The sequence below is a fragment of the Lolium perenne genome, chromosome 6, assembly GCF_019359855.2.
Source record: "Lolium perenne isolate Kyuss_39 chromosome 6, Kyuss_2.0, whole genome shotgun sequence".
In the NCBI taxonomy this organism is placed as follows: Eukaryota; Viridiplantae; Streptophyta; class Magnoliopsida; order Poales; family Poaceae; genus Lolium; species Lolium perenne.
The window spans coordinates 182,439,820-182,461,415 of NC_067249.2; the positions used below are offsets into that span (position 1 = coordinate 182,439,820).

The window sequence follows — 21,596 nt, forward strand, 5'->3', positions numbered from 1 at the left end:
GTTAAAACTTCGAGTGCGCACCCTTCGACTGTGGTAGTTTCGTATTGCCTGCTGATACACCGTTGTTCTAGCCAAAGCAATATCTCGAGCTTCGTCTACTAGATCCATAGCATCAAGTAATGCTTGAATAGAGGCTTTTTCGTTGAACGCAACGACTCGAGGTGCTTCAAAGTGAACATCGGCAGGCAAAACGGTTTCGGCTCTATGTACCAGAAAGAAGGGAGTATATTGCGTCGATCTATTTGGTGTCGTCCAAAAACTCCAAAGTACTGATGGTAATTCTTTATCCCAGGCACCGACTACCTTTCTGAGACGCTTTTTTATGCCACCACAAATTAGACTGTTAATCCTTTCTACTTGCCCGTTGGTTTAGGATGTGAAACCGAAGCAAAACTGAGTTTGATGTCAAGCTCTTCACAAAATTCGTGAAATTCATTGGATGCAAAGTTGCTTCCATTGTTTTTCATGATGTTGTGAGGTACACCGAAAAGACATGTGATACCATCGAAAAACTTGGCAATTGTCGTAGCTATTTGATTGGTGACTGGTATAACCTCGATCCACTTGGTGAACTTGTCGACTGCTACCAATAGGTAGGTATGCCCACCTGGCGATGACTTCGGCATTGGTCCAACCTGATCGAGTCCCCATTGCGCAAAGGGCCATGCAAGAGGTATCGTCATAAGGTCCATGGCTGGAGCGTGTGGTTTGGTGTGAAACGCTAACAAGGGTCGCACTTCTTGACCAATTCTCTTGCATCGGCTACTGCTGTTGGCCAATAGAACCCAGCTCCGAAGGCTTTAGCTACGAGTGCTTGACTAATTGCATGGTGGCCGCACGTGCCTTCGTGTATCTCTCTCAACAGGGACTTTCCATCTTTGATGGAGATGCACCGTTGAAATATACCAGATATACTTCTTTTGTAGAGTTCACCAGCTACCACTATAAATGCTTTGGATCGACGCACGATACGGCCGTGCTTTTGTCGGGTCATCTGGCAACTCCTGCCGAAGTAAATATGCTAAGAAAGGCTTGGTCCATATGGGCTCAAGGAGCAGAACTTGCTGACTCGGGCCAGTAACAATATCTTCGGCAGCATCTTGAGGCGTAGCCCCAAGTCGGTAGTCGATTGCATGGGAGGTGTCAAAGTCTTGACTTTGATAGATCGTTGATCAATTGCTTCATAAAAAACTCCATCTGGAATCGCGGAGCATGTGGAGCCGATATTTGCCAAGGTGTCTGCTTCTTCGTTGCTGGCTCTGCCGATATATTTTAACTCGCAACATTCAAACTTGGTTTCCATCGACTAGCACATTTGGCGATAAGCAATCATGTTGTAGCACCACATAGGTTCATCGACTGCTGGACAACGAGGTTTGAATCTCCATAAATATCCAGATGGGTAGCACCGCATGCTTTAGCCATACGCATACCATGCACTAACGCCTCATACTCTGCTTCATTGTTTGTTGACAGTGAAAAGTTCATCCTTAGCACGTATTTCATCTTGTCACCTTGCGGTGAGATTAGCACTACTCCTACCCATGCGCCCATGTTTCTCTTCGAGCCATCGAAGTACATGGTCCATGAACCTGACATATCGGGTGCAACCAGAGTTTGCGACGGAATCCAATTGACAAAGAAGTCTGGGAGGACCTAAGATTTGATGGATGTTGGATTGACATAAGAAATATCATGCGGTGCCAGCTCTATGGCCCACTGAGATATTCGACCTGTAGCGTCTGGATTGGTGAGTATGATCTTTAGCGGAGCCCCCGTGACGACGGTAATCGGATGCTCGACGAAGTAGTGTTGCAGTTTTCGTGCTGTCATCCACACAACGTACGCCAGCTTCTGATAATGCGGGTACCACTGCTTTGCTGGTGTGAGTACTTCACTAAGGTAATAGAAAGAGCGTTGTACGCCGTGGAGTTTTCCTCCTTACGCTCGTTCGACTATTAGCACGGTGATGACCACTCGACTGGTTGCAGCGATGTAGAGTAGCATTGGCTCCTTGTTGTGAGGGGTAATGAGGACCGGGGAAGTTTACAGAACTTTCTTAAGTTTGTCGAAAGCGTCATGTGCTTCTGCTATCTACTCGAATTTTTCTGATTTCTTCATTAGTTTATAGAAGGGTAAAGCCTTTTCTCCCAATTTCGCGATGAATCTGCTAAGAGCTGCCACTCGCCATGCCAGCTGTTGCACCTGCTGCAATTTTTTTGGCGGTTCCATATTGAGAACAACCTTAATTTTCAGGGGGGTTGGCCTCTATTACCTTAGCAAAAATAAAGTACCAGAGTACTTGGCCTCCACGTACCCCCAAAAATCATCCCTTCGGGTTTAGCTTGATTTTATAACGATCGAGGTTGTCGAAGGTTTCTCATAGGTCATCGATGAGTGTGGCGGAATTTCTGGTCTTGACGACAATGTCGTCGATATAGACCTTGATATTCCTTCCAATCTGCTCCCCGAGGCAGTCTTGCATACACCGTTGATAGGTTGCGCCCGTGTTTTTTAACCTGAAAGTAATGACGTTGTAGAAATAAACACCATATGGTGTAATAAACTCCATTACCTCTTGGTCTTCTTCTTTGAGTTTGATTTTATTGTATCCAGAATAAGCCTCTAGAAAGGAGAGGCGGTCGGAGTCTGCCGTGGAATCGACTATTTGATCGATACGAGGCAACGGGAAATGATCCTTCGGGCAATGCTTATTGAGACTTGTGAAGTCGATGCACATACGAAGAGCCCTTGTATCCTTATTTGGCACCATCACTGGGTTAGCTACCCATTTAGCTTCTTTGAGTTCTCGAATAAACCTGGCTTTTCAGAGCCGATTAACTTCTTCTCCGATGGCTTTTCTCTTTGGTTCCGAAAAACGACGTAGTGTCTGTTATACAGGTTTGGCTTTAGGGTCAACATTGAGGGCGTGCGCAACGATTTCCCTGCGAATACCTGACATGTCGGATGGCTCCCATGCAAATAATTCCCGGTGCTCAAGGAGGAACTCGATATGTGCGCCTTCCTATGCGACAGTAAGATCAGTCGATGCATTGATTGTTTTCTTCGGATCAGACGGATGCACCTGATGCTTCTTTGTTTCTTTGGAAGCGTTAAACTTGTCGGATTTTGTGTTACGATTATCGGCAGGTGGCTAATTATGGTCGGTGAGTACGGTCTAGTGCATTGAGCTATTCACTGACTCCGAATTTGGTGGCGATCTTCTATTTTTTTCATAGTTATCGGAACGAGAAAAACTTCCATGAACAGTTATCGTTGTCCCGTTTTTGCATGACATCTTGAGTTTTAAATATGCATAATGAGGAACTGCCATAAATTTAGCGAATGCTGGCCGACCGATGATAGCGTGGTACTGCGATTCCCAATTCACTACCTCGAACTCGAGTCTCTCCTTTCTGAAGTTGTCGGGTGTGCCAAAAATAACATCCAGCGAAATCTTGACGAGAGGATATGCGGGTAGGGTCGGGATAATACCGTGAAAACCTGTGTCAGATTCTTTTAACATATCGACTGTCATACTGATACGTCTCCGACGTATCGATAATTTCTTATGTTCCATGCCACATTATTGATGTTATCTACATGTTTTATGCACACTTTATGTCATATTCGTGCATTTTCTGGAACTAACCTATTAACAAGATGCCGAAGTGCCCGATTCTTGTTTTCTGCTGTTTTTGGTTTCAGAAATCCTAGTAACGAAATATTCTCGGAATTGGACGAAATCAACGCCCAGGGGCCTATTTTGCCACGAAGCTTCCAGAAGTCCGAAGAGGAGACGAAGTGGGGCCACGAGGCGCCCAAACCATAGGGCGGCGTGGCCCCCCCTTGGCCGCGCGGCCCTGTGGTGTGGGGCCCTCGTGCCGCCTCCTGACCTGCCCTTCCGCCTACTTAAAGCCTCCGTCGCGAAACCCCCAGTACCGAGAGCCACGATATGGAAAACCTTCCAGAGACGCCACCGCCGCCGATCCCATCTCGGGGGATCCAGGAGATCGCCTCTGGCACCCTGCCGGAGAGGGGATTCATCTCCCGGAGGACTCTATGCCGCCATGGTCACCTCCGGAGTGATGTGTGAGTAGTCTACCCCTGGACTATGGGTCCATAGCAGTAGCTAGATGGTTGTCTTCTCCCCATTGTGCTATAATTGTCGGATCTTGTGAGCTGCCTAACATGATCAAGATCATCTATCTGTAATTCTATATGTTGCGTTTGTTGGGATCCGATGAATAGAGAATACTTGTTATGTTGATTATCAAAGTTATATCTATGTGTTGTTTATGATCTTGCATGCTCTCCGTTACTAGTAGATGCTCTGGCCAAGTAGATGCTTGTAACTCCAAGAGGGAGTATTTATGCTCGATAGTGGGTTCATGCCTGCATTGACACCTGGGACAGTGACAAAAAGTTCTAAGGTTGTGTTGTGCTGTTGCCACTAGGGATAAAACATTGATGCTATGTCTAAGGATGTAGTTGTTGATTACATTACGCACCATACTTAATGCAATTGTCTGTTGCTTTGCAACTTAATACTGGAGGGGGTTCGGATGATAACCTGAAGGTGGACTTTTTAGGCATAGATGCAGTTGGATGGCGGTCTATGTACTTTGTCGTAATGCCCAATTAAATCTCACTATACTCATCATGATATGTATGTGCATGGTCATGCCCTCTTTATTTGTCAATTGCCCAACTGTAATTTGTTCACCCAACATGCTGTTTATCTTATGGGAGAGACACCTCTAGTGAACTGTGGACCCCGGTCCAATTCTCTATACTGAAATACAATCTACTTCAATACTTGTTCTACTGTTTTCTGCAAACAATCATCTTCCACACAATACGGTTAATCCTTTGTTACAGCAAGCCGGTGAGATTGACAACCTCACTGTTTCGTTGGGGCAAAGTACTTTGGTTGTGTTGTGCAGGTTCCACGTTGGCGCCGGAATCCCTGGTGTTGCGCCGCACTACATCCCGCCGCCATCAACCTTCAACGTGCTTCTTGGCTCCTCCTGGTTCGATAAACCTTGGTTTCTTTCTGAGGGAAAACTTGCTGCTGTGCGCATCATACCTTCCTCTTGGGGTTCCCAACGAACGTGTGAGTTACACGCCATCAAGCTCTTTTTCTGGCGCCGTTGCCGGGGAGATCAAGACACGCTGCAAGGGGAGTCTCCACTTCCCAATCTCTTTACTTTGTTTTTGTCTTGCTTAGTTTTATTTACTACTTTGTTTGCTGCACTAAATCAAAATACAAAAAAAATTAGTTGCTAGTTTTACTTTATTTACTATCTTGTTTGCTATATAAAAAACACAAAAAAATTAGTTACTTGTTTTACTTTACTTAATATCATGCATGTTTTTATTTCACTAGTTAAGCATAATGGAAAACAACAAAAATATGAGAGATCTTTATGAACTTTATCTTGAATTAGGACATGATGTGTTTGAAGAGAGAATTAAAAAACCCATGGAACTTTATATGCATGCTAATGGGAATGTTATTACTATGAATGCTTTGAACACCATTGTTGCTAATGCTATGGAAAATTCTAAGCTTGGGGAAGCTGGCTTTGATGAGCATGATCTTTTTAGTCCCCCAAGAATTGAGGAGAAAATTTTCTTTTATGATTACAATATGCCTCCTATATATGATGATAGCCACTTTGTTGAATTTGCTCCCACTACAACTAATAAAATTGATTATGCTTATGTGGAGAGTAATAATTTTATGCATGAGACTCATGATAAGAATGCTTTATGTGATAGTTATATTGTTGAGTTTGCTCATAATGCTACTGAAAGTTATTATGAGACAGGAAAATATGGTTGTAGAAATTTTCATGTTACTAAAACACCTCTCTATGTGCTGAAATTTTTGAAGCTACACTCGTTTTATCTTTCTACGCTTGTTGCATTATGCTTCTTGAACTTGTTTATTTACAAGATTCCTCTTCATAGGAAGCATGTTAGACTTAAATGTGTTTTGAATTTGCCCCTTGAAGCTCTCTTTTGCTTCAAATACTATTTCTTGCGAGTGCATCATCAAAACTGCTGAGCCCATCTTAATGGCTATAAAGAAAGAACTTCTTGGGAGATAACCCATGTGTTATTTACTACAGTACTTTGTTTTTATTTTGTGTCTTGGAAGTTGTTTACTACTGTAGCAACCTCTCCTTATCTTAGTTTAGTGTTTTATTGTGCCAACTAAAGTCGTTGATAGTAAAGTTCATACTAGATTTGGATTACTGCGCAGAAACAGATTTCTTTGCTGTCACGAATCTGGGTAAAATTCTCTGTAGGTAACTCAGAAAATTATGCCAATTTACGTGAGTGATCCTTAGATATGTACGCAACTTTCATTCAATTTGAGCATTTTCATTTGAGCAAGTCTGGTGCCTCGATAAAATTCGTCAATACGAACTGTTCTGTTTTGACAGATTCTGCCTTTTATTTCGCATTGCCTGTTTTGTTATGTTCGATGGATATTCCGATTCCATTGACTTTCAGTAGCTTTGTGCAATGTCCAGAAGTGTTAAGAATGATTATGTCACATCTGAACATGTATATTTTGATTGTGCACTAACCCTCTAATGAGTTGTTCTAAGTTTGGTGTGGAGGAAGTTTTCAAGGATCAAGAGAGGAGTATGATGCAACATGATCAAGGAGAGTGAAAGCTCTAAGCTTGGGGATGCCCCGGTGGTTCACCCCTGCATATATCAAGAAGACTCAAGCGTCTAAGCTTGGGGATGCCCAAGGCATCCCCTTCTTCATCGACAACATTATCAGGTTCCTCCCCTGAAACTATATTTTTATTCCATCACATCTTATGTGCTTTTCTTGGAGCGTCGGTTTGTTTTTGTTTTTTGTTTTGTTTGAATAAAATGGATCCTAGCATTCACTTTATGGGAGAGAGACACGCTCCGCTGTAGCATATGGACAAGTATGGCCTTAGTTTCTACTCATAGTATTCATGGCGAAGTTTCTCCTTCGTTAAATTGTTATATGGTTGGAATTGGAAAATGATACATGTAGTAATTGCTATAAATGTCTTGGGTAATGTGATACTTGGCAATTTTTGTGCTCATGTTTAAGCTCTTGCATCATATGCTTTGCACCCATTAATGAAGAAATACATAGAGCATGCTAAAATTTGGTTTGCATATTTGGTTTCTCTAAGGTCTAGATAATTTCTAGTATTGAGTTTGAACAACAAGGAAGATGGTGTAGAGTCTTATAATGTTTTCAATATGTCTTTTATGTGAGTTTTGCTGCACCGGTTCATCCTTGTGTTTGTTTCAAATAAGCCTTGCTAGCCTAAACCTTGTATCGAGAGGGAATACTTCTCATGCATCCAAAATACTTGAGCCAACCACTATGCCATTTGTGTCCACCATACCTACCTACTACATGGTATTTTCCGCCATTCCAAAGTAAATTGCTTGAGTGCTACCTTTAAAATTCCATCATTCACCTTTGCAATATATAGCTCATGGGACAAATAGCTTAAAAACTATTGTGGTATTGAATATGTAATTATGCACTTTATCTCTTATTAAGTTGCTTGTTGTGCGATAACCATGTTCACAGGGGACGCCATCAACTATTCTTTGTTGAATTTCATGTGAGTTGCTATGCATGTTCGTCTTGTCTGAAGTAAGGGAGATCTACCACCTTATGATTAAGCATGCATATTGTTAGAGAAGAACATTGGGCCGCTAACTAAAGCCATGATCCATGGTGGAAGTTTCAGTTTTGGACAAATATCCTCAATCTCATATGAGAAGAATTATTAATTGTTGTTACATGCTTATGCATAAAAGAGGAGTCCATTATCTGTTGTCTATGTTGTCCCGGTATGGATGTCTAAGTTGAGAATAATCAATAGCGAGAAATCCAATGCGAGCTTTCTCCTTAGACCTTTGTACAGGCGGCATAGAGGTACCCCTTTGTGACACTTGGTTAAAACATGTGCATTGCGATGATCCGGTAGTCCAAGCTAATTAGCACAAGGTGCGGGCACTATTAGTATACTATGCATGAGGCTTGCAACTTGTAAGATATAATTTACATGATACATATGCTTTATTACTACCGTTGACAAAATTGTTTCATGTTTTCAAAATCAAAGCTCTAGCACAAATATAGCAATCGATGCTTTTCCTCTATGGAGGACCATTCTTTTACTTTCATTGTTGAGTCAGTTCACCTATTTCTCTCCACCTCAAGAAGCAAACACTTGTGTGAACTGTGCATTGATTCCTACATATTTGCTTATTGCACTTATTATATTACTCTATGTTGACAATATCCATGAGATATACATGTTACAAGTTGAAAGCAACCGCTAAAGCTTAATCTTCCATTGTGTTGCTTCAATGCCTTTACTTTGAATTATTGCTTTATGAGTTAACTCTTATGCAAGACTTATTGATGCTTGTCTTGAAGTGCTATTCATGAAAAGTCTTTGCTTTATGATTCACTTGTTTACTCATGTCATATACATTGTTTTGATCGCTGCATTCACTACATATGCTTTACAAATAGTATGATCAAGGTTATGATGGCATGTCACTCCAGAAATTATCTGTGTTATCGTTTTACCTGCTCGGGACGAGCAGAACTAAGCTTGGGGATGCTGATACGTCTCCGACGTATCGATAATTTCTTATGTTCCATGCCACATTATTGATGTTATCTACATGTTTTATGCACACTTTATGTCATATTCGTGCATTTTCTGGAACTAACCTATTAACAAGATGCCGAAGTGCCGCTTCTTTGTTTCTGCTTTTTGGTTTCAGAAATCCTAGTAACGAAATATTCTCGGAATTGGACGAAATCAACGCCCAGGGGCCTATTTTGCCACGAAGCTTCCAGAAGTCCGAAGAGGATACGAAGTGGGGCCACGAGGCGCCCAAACCATAGGGCGGCGCGGCCCCCCCCCCCCTTGGCCGCACGGCCCTGTGGTGTGGGGCCCTCGTGCCGCCTACTGACCTGCCCTTCCGCCTACTTAAAGCCTCCGTCGCGAAACCCCCAGTACCGAGAGCCACGATACGGAAAACCTTCCAGAGACGCCGCCGCCGCCGATCCCATCTCGGGGGATCCAGGAGATCGCCTCCGGCACCCTGCCGGAGAGGGGATTCATCTCCCGGAGGACTCTACGCCGCCATGGTCGCCTCCGGAGTGATGTGTGAGTAGTCTACCCCTGGACTATGGGTCCATAGCAGTAGCTAGATGGTTGTCTTCTCCCCATTGTGCTATCATTGTCGGATCTTGTGAGCTGCCTAACATGATCAAGATCATCTATCTGTAATTCTATATGTTGCGTTTGTTGGGATCCGATGAATAGAGAATACTTGTTATGTTGATTATCAAAGTTATATCTATGTGTTGTTTATGATCTTGCATGCTCTCCGTTACTAGTAGATGCTCTGGCCAAGTAGATGCTTGTAACTCCAAGAGGGAGTATTTATGCTCGATAGTGGGTTTATGCCTGCATTGACACCTGGGACAGTGATGAAAGTTCTAAGGTTGTGTTGTGCTGTTGCCACTAGGGATAAAACATTGATGCTATGTCTAAGGATGTAGTTGTTGATTACATTACGCACCATACTTAATGCAATTGTCTGTTGCTTTGCAACTTAATACTGGAGGGGGTTCGGATGATAACCTGAAGGTGGACTTTTTAGGCATAGATGCAGTTGGATGATGGTCTATGTACTTTGTCGTAATGCCCAATTAAATCTCACTATACTCATCATGATATGTATGTGCATGGTCATGCCCTCTTTATTTATCAATTGCCCAACTGTAATTTGTTCACCCAACATGCTGTTTATCTTATGGGAGAGACACCTCTAGTGAACTGTGGACCCCGGTCCAATTCTCTATACTGAAATACAATCTACTGCAATACTTGTTCTACTGTTTTCTGCAAACAATCATCTTTCACACAATACGGTTAATCCTTTGTTACAGCAAGCCGGTGAGATTGACAACCTCACTGTTTCGTTGGGGCAAAGTACTTTGGTTGTGTTGTGCAGGTTCCACGTTGGCGCCGGAATCCCTGGTGTTGCGCCGCACTACATCCCGCCGCCATCAACCTTCAACGTGCTTCTTGGCTCCTCCTGGTTCGATAAACCTTGGTTTCTTTCTGAGGGAAAACTTGCTGCTGTGCGCATCATACCTTCCTCTTGGGGTTCCCAACGAACGTGTGAGTTACACGCCATCACATACACATTGCCTTCATTATCTTGCAAACAGGAGGTTTAGGCCGATGCCTACATCCATGAACACCTTACTCATGTTGAATCCACCAATCTGTGCTTTGAGTACTAGGGCAGCGTGACCAGGCCTCGGCACAACTGCCGGATGATTTGCCCTACTAAACAAGATGCTTTGATCTGACCAGTCGATGTATTCGGGTAAACTTGCCATGGCCACCTCGCAAGCTTTATCTCTCGTGTAAATTTCTTGGATTCTCTTTTGGAGACACCGGCTTTGTGGATCATACTCACCCATCCTCGCGATACGGGGAAAACTTCGGCTGGTGCGTGTGAGCGTTCCTGCGTCTTGGGTGATTGAATAGAGGCAGCTATACCCTGTTTTTATCGGGTGCGCATGTGCTTCGGAATTGGACCTCAATTCTTCGCATAGCTTCTGAATATCAAGGAATTGCCGACAATCCTTGAGTAGATGCGATGCCTTCTTGAGGTTGTCTTTTGGGTCGATGTAAACGTGCAAGTAACATGGGGCGACTAGTTGCTCTGCAACCGGCAGGTGAGGCGTCCGAGGGAGGCGAATTTGTCTGCTGTGGCTTCTAGTTGATCGCTCGCCATGTTGCCCATCATCCTGATTGTTGTATTGACAGGTACGACTGGCAGCACGGTCAATTGCTTCATAGTGGATATCTCTTCTCCTCTTCCGACACTCCTGCATACTCTCGATGCTTAGACACATTTGACTGTTTTCGCCATTGTTGTTGATCAAACGCGATACATCTGTTGTGGTTGGTGATGGAACGGTAACTGTTGATGGATTCGTAGCGTTTTCCCTGCCAGACGCGATTGAGCCTGGGAGCCGAAGGAAACCTCCGGAATCGATGACGAAGTGGACGCTGTCAAACGCCATGTCCACATCGTCGGGTAGTCCCAAAGGAGCCGAGCGCGACGCGTTGGTGTGCGGAGTGAACTCGAGGGGCCCGCAACGAATCGAATTCCTCGGATTTGACGATGACGGAGCCGATGGTATCGATAAGCTGGCGAAGATGTAGCCGACATGATTGGAGCAACCAATGAAGTGCCTTGTACCAGCAGGTTTCCCACAGACGACGCTAATTGTCGAGGGAGCTCCTCGGCAATGCCCACCATGAGGGGCTTAGGGTTGACAAAATCCTGCAGGCTAGCACGAGACATCGGATAGCAAACAAACAGGGAGAGAGATTTACCCAGGTTTAGGGCCCTCGATGAGGTAAAACCGTTATTTCATGCTTGTTTGATCTTGATTTATCAAATATGTTGGATTACAATGGGTTAGCCGATAGGCTGCTATGGTCGACTCGCCGAGAGGCAAGGATTCTAGGGTTTGTGCTCTAAGTTGCGGTGGTTCTACGTGCTGTTGTTCTGATCATCAGGCCCTCTCCTGGCATTTATATAGCAGGCCAGGTTCCAAGAGTCTTGTTCGAACTCGACTAGGTTACAATGAGATCTAATCTAGTCTTTCCTTATCGATGCCTTCTTGCCTTGTCCATCAAGAATCCGCCTCCTCGTAGGTCTCCTTTATTGGAACCAACGTACAGATCCACCTTGGTCTTTGGGCCCCTAGTTGGGCCAAGGGAGGTAGACTAATGTCGGGTACCCGAAGGGTAATGGCCACATCAAGCTCAACTAACCCGACGTGCAGAGCCGCAAGGAGGCAGAGTTGCTCGCCCTGTTGTTCAATGTCACCGTGCGGAGTAGCGCAAAATCCGCTAGGTCGATGAGTTGGCCATGGCACGGTCCCGCGCCGCACATCTGGAGCTTGTGCAGGCGGAGATTGATTTCTACGCCGACTTGGCCAACAAGCGCGCTGCAGCAGCCGTCGGAGCTTCTGCCCGGTCTTTCGACCATTATCAAGGTCGAGTCGTCGGACACGGAGATGGACTCCGACTTTTTAGGTCACTCGGACATCAAGACCAAGAGGAAGATGGCGCTTTCAAGAGACCTGACTAGGTTGTGTCGGAGTGTCTTAGTAGAGTGGCTAAATCAAAATGCTGAATTATCATTGTCAAGTGTCGAACTATTTGTGTACCAAACTATCATATGGCAATGTTTAATGATGTGTCGGTTTCGAACTACGTTTGAATTGTGCCATAGTTCAGAACTTTTGTATGAAATCGAAATTTTGTGGGTGCCCTATTCTACATCATTTGGATTTGCACTAGTTCCCTGTTTTACATCAGCTGGAATTGAATTTTTTTTGGTTATATAAAAGCTTTAAAAAACACAAAAATGGATGTGTAAAACTATTTTTTAGTGATGTATTTGACATCACATGTTGGAGATGCTCTAGGTGCATTGGCATGTCCTGGGTTCAAGCACCGATTCTTTCACTATATATATTTTTTACCTATCTTTGTGATGACCCGCCCATGGACTGGCTCCATGGCTTGCGTGGTGCGTGCCTACCCAACGGTGGATTGAATGCATGGGGGCGCATTGAAGGGGTCCGGGTGGTGGAGGGAGACGCTTCAATGGCGATCCATCCGTCCATCACCCATTCACCCCCACACCATCTTTCTTCAACGTACCGTGTCTCGCCTCGCCTCGCTGTGTAGGTCGATTAGGATATTGCATAATGCAGTGCGATGCAGCGAAGCAGCGCAGCTGTGCAGTGCATGCAGGTACCTACGCGACGCGAAGCAATAACGCCGCGGCGACTCCGGCCGCCGGCACTCCGGCCAGCTCGATCGCTCGAGCATCGGCTTCAAGCGTGTCGCGCGCGAGGTAGCATCGGCTGGCAGCACCACGTGGCGCGCAGCTACCTCTGACCGATACTTAGCTCATCGGGAGGACTTGGGGTCTTGAATAGATCTTGCTTGGGACAGGCGAAACTTCGGCCGGCCTGCTGCAAGTTACTGTTGGTTGGCTGTGCGACGGTTGGGTCCGGTCAACCAACCCGATCTACCCTACTCCAAGACGCCACAACTTTCACAAGAGGAAAAATGTGGAAAATCGGTCGCTCCGGATGTATTCTATTCCTGGCGTTGCTAGCGTTGTTTTCTCAAAGGACAAGTGTTGCTAGAGATCGTGGTCAGCTGCTCGCCTACCAGCAACGCACTAGCTATGCTAGCTAACCAGGGCGGTGTTGGAACGCAAACGGATGTCCAACGCAAACAGTACGCGTCGTTATAGCAAATCGAGTAAGCAACAAGGTTGAGCTAACCTCTAGCTGGCGATAGTTGATACTACAACAAAGTACAGTACGTACTACTCTAAAAGCACAACGACCATCTGCAACTTTGAATCACCCGAACCATACGCTCTTTAATGCCATTCAAGCTGTTGCCGTAAGACACCTTGTAACCAAATTATTAGGCGCCGCTGGTGTTGCTGGGGAAGTGTCACAGCCTCACAGGCAAGCAAATCTCGCAAGGATGGGCGAATTTTGTACTCCTTCCGTTCATGCGTAATACTACGTCCATTCATATGAGCAAGATGACGCGTATTTCAAGTTAACTTTGATCAAAGAAATTGAACAACAATATCTCAGTTATCTACATAACTGATGTTGTTAGAATCTTATTGACAAATACTTTCTAATGATACTAATTATTTATATATATATATATATATATATATATATATATATATATAATAATAACAATAATAATAATAATAATAATAATAATAATAATAATAATAATAATAATAACGGTCTTGCTAGTTCTCAGCTAGTTGAGTACTAAGTTAGTGCTCAGTCAAGTCTTACCCCCATCCGATTGTATCGTGATTCATACTGGATTGCACCTAAGTTTTTCCAGTTGTAACTGGGTCGCAACTAAGATTTTTTCAGTTGCAAACTGGATTGCAACAAATATTGTTTTTAGATACAAATGGGGATGCAACTAAGAAAATGATTCGGATCATCAGATTTGCTTCGTGATTCGTGCTAGTCATAAGTTGCGACATGGGTTGCAACCATTATTTGATGACCGTCATCTAAGTGAGAACTAAAATAATTCTCAGTCGACTCAGAAATAGCCACACCCTGATAATAAACACATTTTTTGGAACGAAGACAAAGGGCTTGTTTTCATCATTTAAGAATAGTTTTATACAAGAATGGGGTCAAAAACCTGACACGAAAACACAAGCCTACTCTCCCGACAATAAAATACCCTAACTGTTTGGCCATTGTCATCTTCCATAAGCATGCATAGTTTAGCATTCCTTTCGTTCAAAATTTTTCCGGATATGATCATTACTAGCGATGACATGGCTTTCCTTTGGTGTCTATTACGTTGAACTATCTCCATTTCATCGAATATGTGCATGTGCATAGGATGCATCTCTTAAATACGGGGATATTTTGAACTTTTATATTTGCGAGCCAAAGTGATCGAGTTTGAACCCTAGTGTAAAAATTGACCTAAGTCAACACATGGATTTGAAATTCAGATGTCAACATGACCTTTGAATAATTCAAAATGCAGGGGAAAATAATACTTAAAAACCTAAAACTTCTTGCAACCAAGTCTTGGCATTGTTTGATTATAATTTTAAAACATTTGAACACATATCTAAAATTTGAATTCAAAATTAAGGCTAGACTTAGTTAACTTGAATTCGGATAATTTGAATCAAGACCTAAGTCATTGATTCGTAAAGTTCCACAATAATCTCAAACAACATCATTTGCATCTCAAACACAAGAACATATCATACCAACATTTTAAAAATAATTAATAGAATTCAAATTTCAAATTTGAATTTATATAATTAGATCCAAATTCAAATACTCATAACAAATTGAATAAAAAACAGAAAAATATGAAGCAAGAATCAAAATCTTCACAAATTCATTCTCTGTCAATATAAAATAGGAGTACGTAGAAAGTCAATTACAAGCTCAAACTTAATAAATGCAATTACAGAGAGAAAACCCTAATACGAACTACAAAAAATTAAAAGGAAACCCCTAACTAGCCTAGCATATCTACACAAACACCTATCTCCTCTCTTGATCAACACTTCAACACCACCACAACCAACCACCAGCACCACTTGAGCTTCATAACCTGCACACATACACAACAAAACCATCTGGTTATGGTTAATTAGCAATATTGTATTCACCAATGGTGAATCCATTTTATTTAGAATCTAAAGGAATCACTTCTAGTAATTCCTCCTGGAAGCAAAGCAAATATCTGGTGAGTTTTTGTTGTAAACGAAGGAAACTAAAACATATAATTCCATCCAAATCTTAGGCAACAACAATGATCACCACTGGATCATGCTCAACAATCTTTTAGGCGACATTAATTAGAAGCAACAATAACAATGCAAACTACAAGGACATAATCAGTAGTCTATTAGTAGGCAAAAGTAGTTAATAGAGGCAACACAGACAACATGTTAGGCAACATAACCATCTTTGAAACTCCATTCTCTTAGGGAAACAAACAAAAGGTCTCCCAAACATTTAGATTGAATTCATAAAGCTCACATAAACTGTAAATGAACCAAATGAACATGAAATGTTCATCAAAACATTTGAGAATATGAAATTCCTCATAAAATAATACTATAATCTTAACAAGCATAATTAGTCCAGCAAGATCAACTCTAGCCCATAAATCAAGCCAAACATCCTTTTAAGCCACTGGAATTAAATTCCACTTAACCATCATAAAATAAATATCATATATTACAAAAATCCACATGTCACTATTGAAATTGAACATCATTGCAGAAAGATAGTTAATGAACTGACATGTCTAAAATGGAAAATCACATGATACCAAAGTCTAGAGTAAATAGAGCACCGAATACATCTCTCGTGGCACCTAAAGCAAAAAAAATATAGAGAGGCAATTTGGAATAGTAGATGCAACCATTCATCTATGGCTGCAGGTGCAGTAGCACATTCACCAGGCCAGCCTATAAATAGTCAGTATCTCACACCCCATAGCTCACAACTCACATCTCAGTCTTAGACTAAAACCACACACTCACTAGTTAGAGAGATTTGAGAGAGGCAAGCAACCAAGAGCTGGAGGAGGAGGAGGAGGGAAGCATGCATCAAGCTAGAATAAGAGGGCTATAGTCTTCATAGGTTTAGTCCTAGATCCATAGTTACAACAATAGACAATAGAGTAGGAAGTTTATCCAGAGGATCAACAATTGGGTTGTATCAGTAGGGCATTATCAAGAATGCCTCTGATTGTTGGGTGCAACCATAGCAGCTCTAGGAACCCATTAGACATGTCTATGTGCACTCTCACTAAGAGGCACCACATAAATCATGCCCAATTGGGGAGGGCACAAGGCACATCCAACAATTTTGATAGCACATTCTTGAATTGAAGGTACAAAAATGTAGCTAAGAATTCTTCTATGACCTAAGAGAAGAGAGGAAAACTATCAAACCTTAAATAAGAAACTGCAAGATCACCTAAGCCACTAAGTAATTTTATAAATAGGAAAGAACCACTAAGTGACTGCAACAACTAAAACCCATAAGCTAAGCTCATCATAAAGCTATCAAGCTAATCCTAAGCTACTTCACGTACTTAAGCAACTAAGAGAGCAACTGCAAACATTTAAATGAACAAGCAAATTAAGTGTCTGTCACATATGGTCTCTTTTTCTACTAATATGGTCTCTTTTTCTACTAGTATAGCAGACATACACTCAGCCTTTGCTGCAGTATCCGTCACAACGCATAACTTTGGAACTCAACCAAATCCCGCTTTGGGAACTTTCTTCCAGCCATTGTGCCACCTTTTATTAACCACATAACCTAATTGAGATAAAAAAATATTTTTATTTGTGACAAAACTAGAATCTATGTAACACATTAAAAAGAACTGTTTGTCACCTCCGCATACAACATATATCCTTAGTTCTTCTAAAGTACTTAAGGATATTTCTTACTATTATCCAATGACCATTATATGAACATTCTGATATAACACTTAGAGCACATGACATACCTCATTTGTGTACATAACATGGCATATATGATTGAAAAATCACTCACGCGTTTTTCTCATCAAGTGTTGTGGAACACCATGTCTTGCTTCAACCTCTTCCATGCCACAAGAACAATTTCTTGGCATTTTTATATTGAATCAATTCAATATCACATCTATGTACTTTAGCATAACCTTATCAGGTGCCTCACTATATGTCTATAGATACTGATGCCCAACATTCTTTTTCTTGCCTAAGTGTTTCATCCAAAAACTATTCCTCGGTGATGTTATAATCTTGTCTAGAAAAAATAAATAATTTCCAACGATATGTCGTCTACATAAATTATTAAAAAACGTCTCACTACTCCCACTGATTTTCTTGTAAACGGAAGCATCTTTGCGTTCCTGATGAAATCAACCATTTTCCTATTTTATCTAGCAAAGGTTTCAACTCTCTGATGCTTACTTGTTCCAATGAATTTTGCATACCTATCTAGGCCTCCTTTGATTCATATGATTTGTACAGTAATTGTGTAGGATTTGAATCCTATGTGAACTTCCTACATAAGTTGTTTGATTCATTGGAACATATCCTATAGGAACTAACCCTATAGGAATCTTGTAGTATAAATTCTATAGGAAAAAAATTAGGTCATACCTCATGAAAAATTCCTTTGCTACAATTAAATACATTTTATCTTTCCATAGAATTTAGGTAGACATGACATCCAAATCATATGAATTTCTTATTTCTATATTTTCCTATCCTATGAATCAAACGAGCCCCAAGTATTTAATGAATTCAGGAAATCGATCCTTGGTTATATCTTGCATATATCCATGGCTTACATTTCTGCTACCAAAATAGTTTTGATATCCAGCTAACACATTTCATATGTAGTATCGATAGAATAATCCGTACAGATTTAAATAATCACTACGAAAGATCCTTTCTTGGTTCTTGGGGGAGCACCTATTTCCTGCTCTTAGTAGGAGCGAGCGTCGCTCGGCATGCATGCACATCTTCATGGGCCGCACAGAATACAACCCAGTAACATGTATAAAATTTTTCTTTTTCCCTTTCTATTTAGATTTTAATAAATGTTTAAATTTTAGAAATTTTCAAATATGTTTGAGTATAAAAATATTCAGTTCTAAAAAATCAAACTTTAAAATATTTAAATATGTTCAAATTTGAAAATATTCAAATATAAAAAATCAAACTTGAAAAGGTTTAGATTAAAAAGTTTTCAAATTGATAGAAAATGTTCAAACTTAAAAAGTTCAAATTTGAAAAAGTTCGATATTTTAAAAAATCATAAAACCCGGCAAAGCTAGAAAAGTGGAAGGAACAAAACCTTTCAATTTATATTACTTGCCGGTAATATAGATGTATCTAAAATTAAAATATATCTAGATACATCCATATCGTGACAGTTAATATGGATCAGAGGGAGTACCAAGAAAAGAAAAACAAAAAACCTGTGAGAAACAGCAGAACCCGATGAACCAGCAAAAACCAGCAAAAGAACGAAAAATACCTCGCTAGTTAATGGGATGGCCCAACCAGTCCGACTGCTTCAGGCGGGAGCGAATCGTGCTGAGCGGCAAATACGGCTTGCCTCATTCTTGGGCTGGTCGGCATGGGCCAGTAACGGGCTTTGAGTTGACGCAGGCCTACGAAGCACAGAACGAAAAGAGGCCTGCTCAAAAAGAAAAGAACGAAAATTAAGAGGCGTAATTTATTAATTTTTTTTGGTCAAATTGATTATTATTTCGTTTGTTCTGATGGAGCGCGAGCGGTTTTACAGTTTTACTTTGCCCTCGCTGCAAAATTTAGCTTTGGCATTCATTCACTGTAAAGAAGGTTAGCTTTGGAATTTAGAGATGGACAATCAGGAAGGATCGAGCTTTCCTCGGGAATCCTCCTCCACATTCTTGGTTCTTCTCTAAACCCGCATCTTATATCCAAAAGTAAAAGTTGCATATGTGAGTGCACCATCCGTGGTCTGTCCATATGCTTTTCCTCCCTTGGCGCGCATCGGTTCCTGGTACGATACGAAGGAGTGAGGCAGAACCCACAAGGATTCCAAAACCAAAGAATCATCCAAAGCGCCCAAGCAATTGACCACTTGAAGTGATTGAACTCGTTAGCATTGCAAGGAACCTCGTTGTGAAAGATTGCTGCACTAGCCAATTGAACCAAAAGTCCGAACTGATGGAAAGAGACTAGGCAGTGTATTTATATTCAACACTCCCCCTCGCGTCTAGGCTATTTTAGTCCTTAGCGTGGGTTCGGTGCGCGCCGCAGAATCTTTTTTTCTTTTTGTTTTTAAAACTGCGTGAGCAAGGTCTTGAACTTGAGACGTCTTGGCTCTGATACCATGAAAAATTGCTGCACTAGCCAATTGAACCAAAAGTCCGAACTGATGGAAAGAGACTAGTCAGTGTATTTATATTCAACACGTTGCACCACGGACCACGGCTGCCGGCTGTCGCGTCGCAGCACGCACGCACGTACCAAAACCGCCGGCTACTCCAGCCACAGCCTGTGCCATCCCGTAGAAACATCCTCTCGCTACTCAAAGCATCGCTCTGATCACTATATAGGGATGCCGGGGAGCTTAACCCGTTTCCTACAAGCCAAGAAGAACTCGTCGACCGAGAGACATCGATAGCACTGCGTTCTTGCAGCGGCCAAGCTAGCTCGCCGGCGCCGGGGTGATCGAAATGGCGCGGGGGCCCATGAGCGCCACGCGGCGCACGCGCCCGACGACGGCGCAGTGCTTCGCGGCGACACTGTTCGCGCTGCTCGTCGTCGCCGCCATTGTCGTCATCATCTGGCTGGCGCTCCGGCCCGGGAAGCTCCACCTCTCCGTCGACCACGCCACGGTGCGCGGCTTCAACTTCACGGCGGGGGACAGCGGCCTCGCCGGCACCTTCCTCCTCGCTCTCCGCGCCTACAACCCCAACAAGCGGTCCGTCGTCTACCGCTCCATCGACGTCGGGGTCTGGTTCGGCGACACGTACCTCGGCGGCGCCGAGGTGCCCGGGTTCCGCCAGCCGCCGCGCAACGAGACGAGGATCGACGTCGCCGCGCCGGCGGTGCGGGGCGCGCTACCGCGGGAGGTGGAGCGGGCGATCAAGCGGGACCGGTCCGGCGGGAAGCTGCCGCTCGACGTGCACGTCCGGAGCAAGGTGTCGTTCAGGTACGGCATCGTCAGGACGCGGCGCTACAAGATGCGCGCGAGCTGCCCGCTCGTGCCCGTCGACTTCGCGTCGCCGACGTCCTTTGATCGGGTCTACTGCCATGTGCATTTCTGAGTTCGTGCTACTTGTCAGGCATATTGTACAGCGTGTGTTTGCTTGTATCGTGTTTGGTTTGATTTGAGGATTAATTCCTTCTGCGCGCGTGTTTGGATTGGCTTTATATTGTTCTTTGATCTTCTTCATTTCTGGGTTGTTATTCTTTGATGTAGATATAATTTCGGTAAATTTGGAATATAATTCTCCGTAAATGTTTCTCCTACAAGTTGACGGTATTTTGTTTTTGTTTTTGAAAAAACTAGCAGGGTGACCCGCGCATTTGCGCGCCTAGCTTTTCTATTTAAGCTTATTACCATAGTGCTCTGGTTTGTCGATTGTTTTACTTTTATAGAGTAATGATGTTAAGACGTTGTAGTGGTAAGATAGTTTTCTAAAATCACAAAAAAGGCGATAGCTTGAATATATCCACAAAAATGGTAAGATATTTAGTTTAGTTTAATTTTTTATGAAGTCACTCGTGTTTTAATCAGATTTGTATTGCTCTCGCTATTTTTCTATTATTTTTTGCAGTATTAATATCATGTAGAAATCGTCGATTTCTAATGCAGAACCTCGAAGTGAAGTGATTGTCCTTGTCTCTTAGGCAACCCGGTGACCAAACTTCAATGTCGTCCAACTTGTAAAGAAATTCATAGCCTGAGTGTCTAAAAAATATACAAATGTCTTAGATACCGTTGGGGCCTTTACACGTTTGAGTTTGCAAATACAGTTTTGTTTAAAGGTCGGGCTAAGCTCGGCCAATCGTGCATGCATAGTATTTTTCATGTGTAGACATATGGTTGGTATTTTTCATGTGTAGCCATATGACAGAGAGATACAACAAAAAGCAATGAACTCAGAAATTGAGCTAATGATATACCAGGATCTTGAGTCGAGAGATATAGAGAGAGAACCTAGAGGCATCGAGGAGGATTGGCGACGCGGAGTCAAGTGGGTGCTTGAGGTGAACGATTGGACATAACAAATATACTTTTTTTTTAACAAATATACATGTAGCTGTATGCATTAGTTTGTCGATGGCACAATGGGACTAATTAAAGCATCGACGGATATCTCGTCGCCGCGCGCCTTT

At 42.6% G+C, this 21,596-nt stretch overlaps 1 protein-coding gene across 1 annotated transcript; it reads left to right on the top strand.

Annotated features, from left to right (window-relative positions):
• The first annotated feature begins 19,739 nt into the window (after positions 1–19,739).
• LOC127309428 (uncharacterized protein At1g08160) lies at positions 19,740–20,718 on the top strand. Its single transcript, XM_051340293.2, has one exon. The coding sequence runs from the start codon at positions 19,928–19,930 to the stop codon at positions 20,519–20,521; it is 594 nt and encodes a 197-aa protein (XP_051196253.1). The 5' UTR covers positions 19,740–19,927; the 3' UTR covers positions 20,522–20,718.
• Positions 20,719–21,596: the final 878 nt, after the last annotated feature.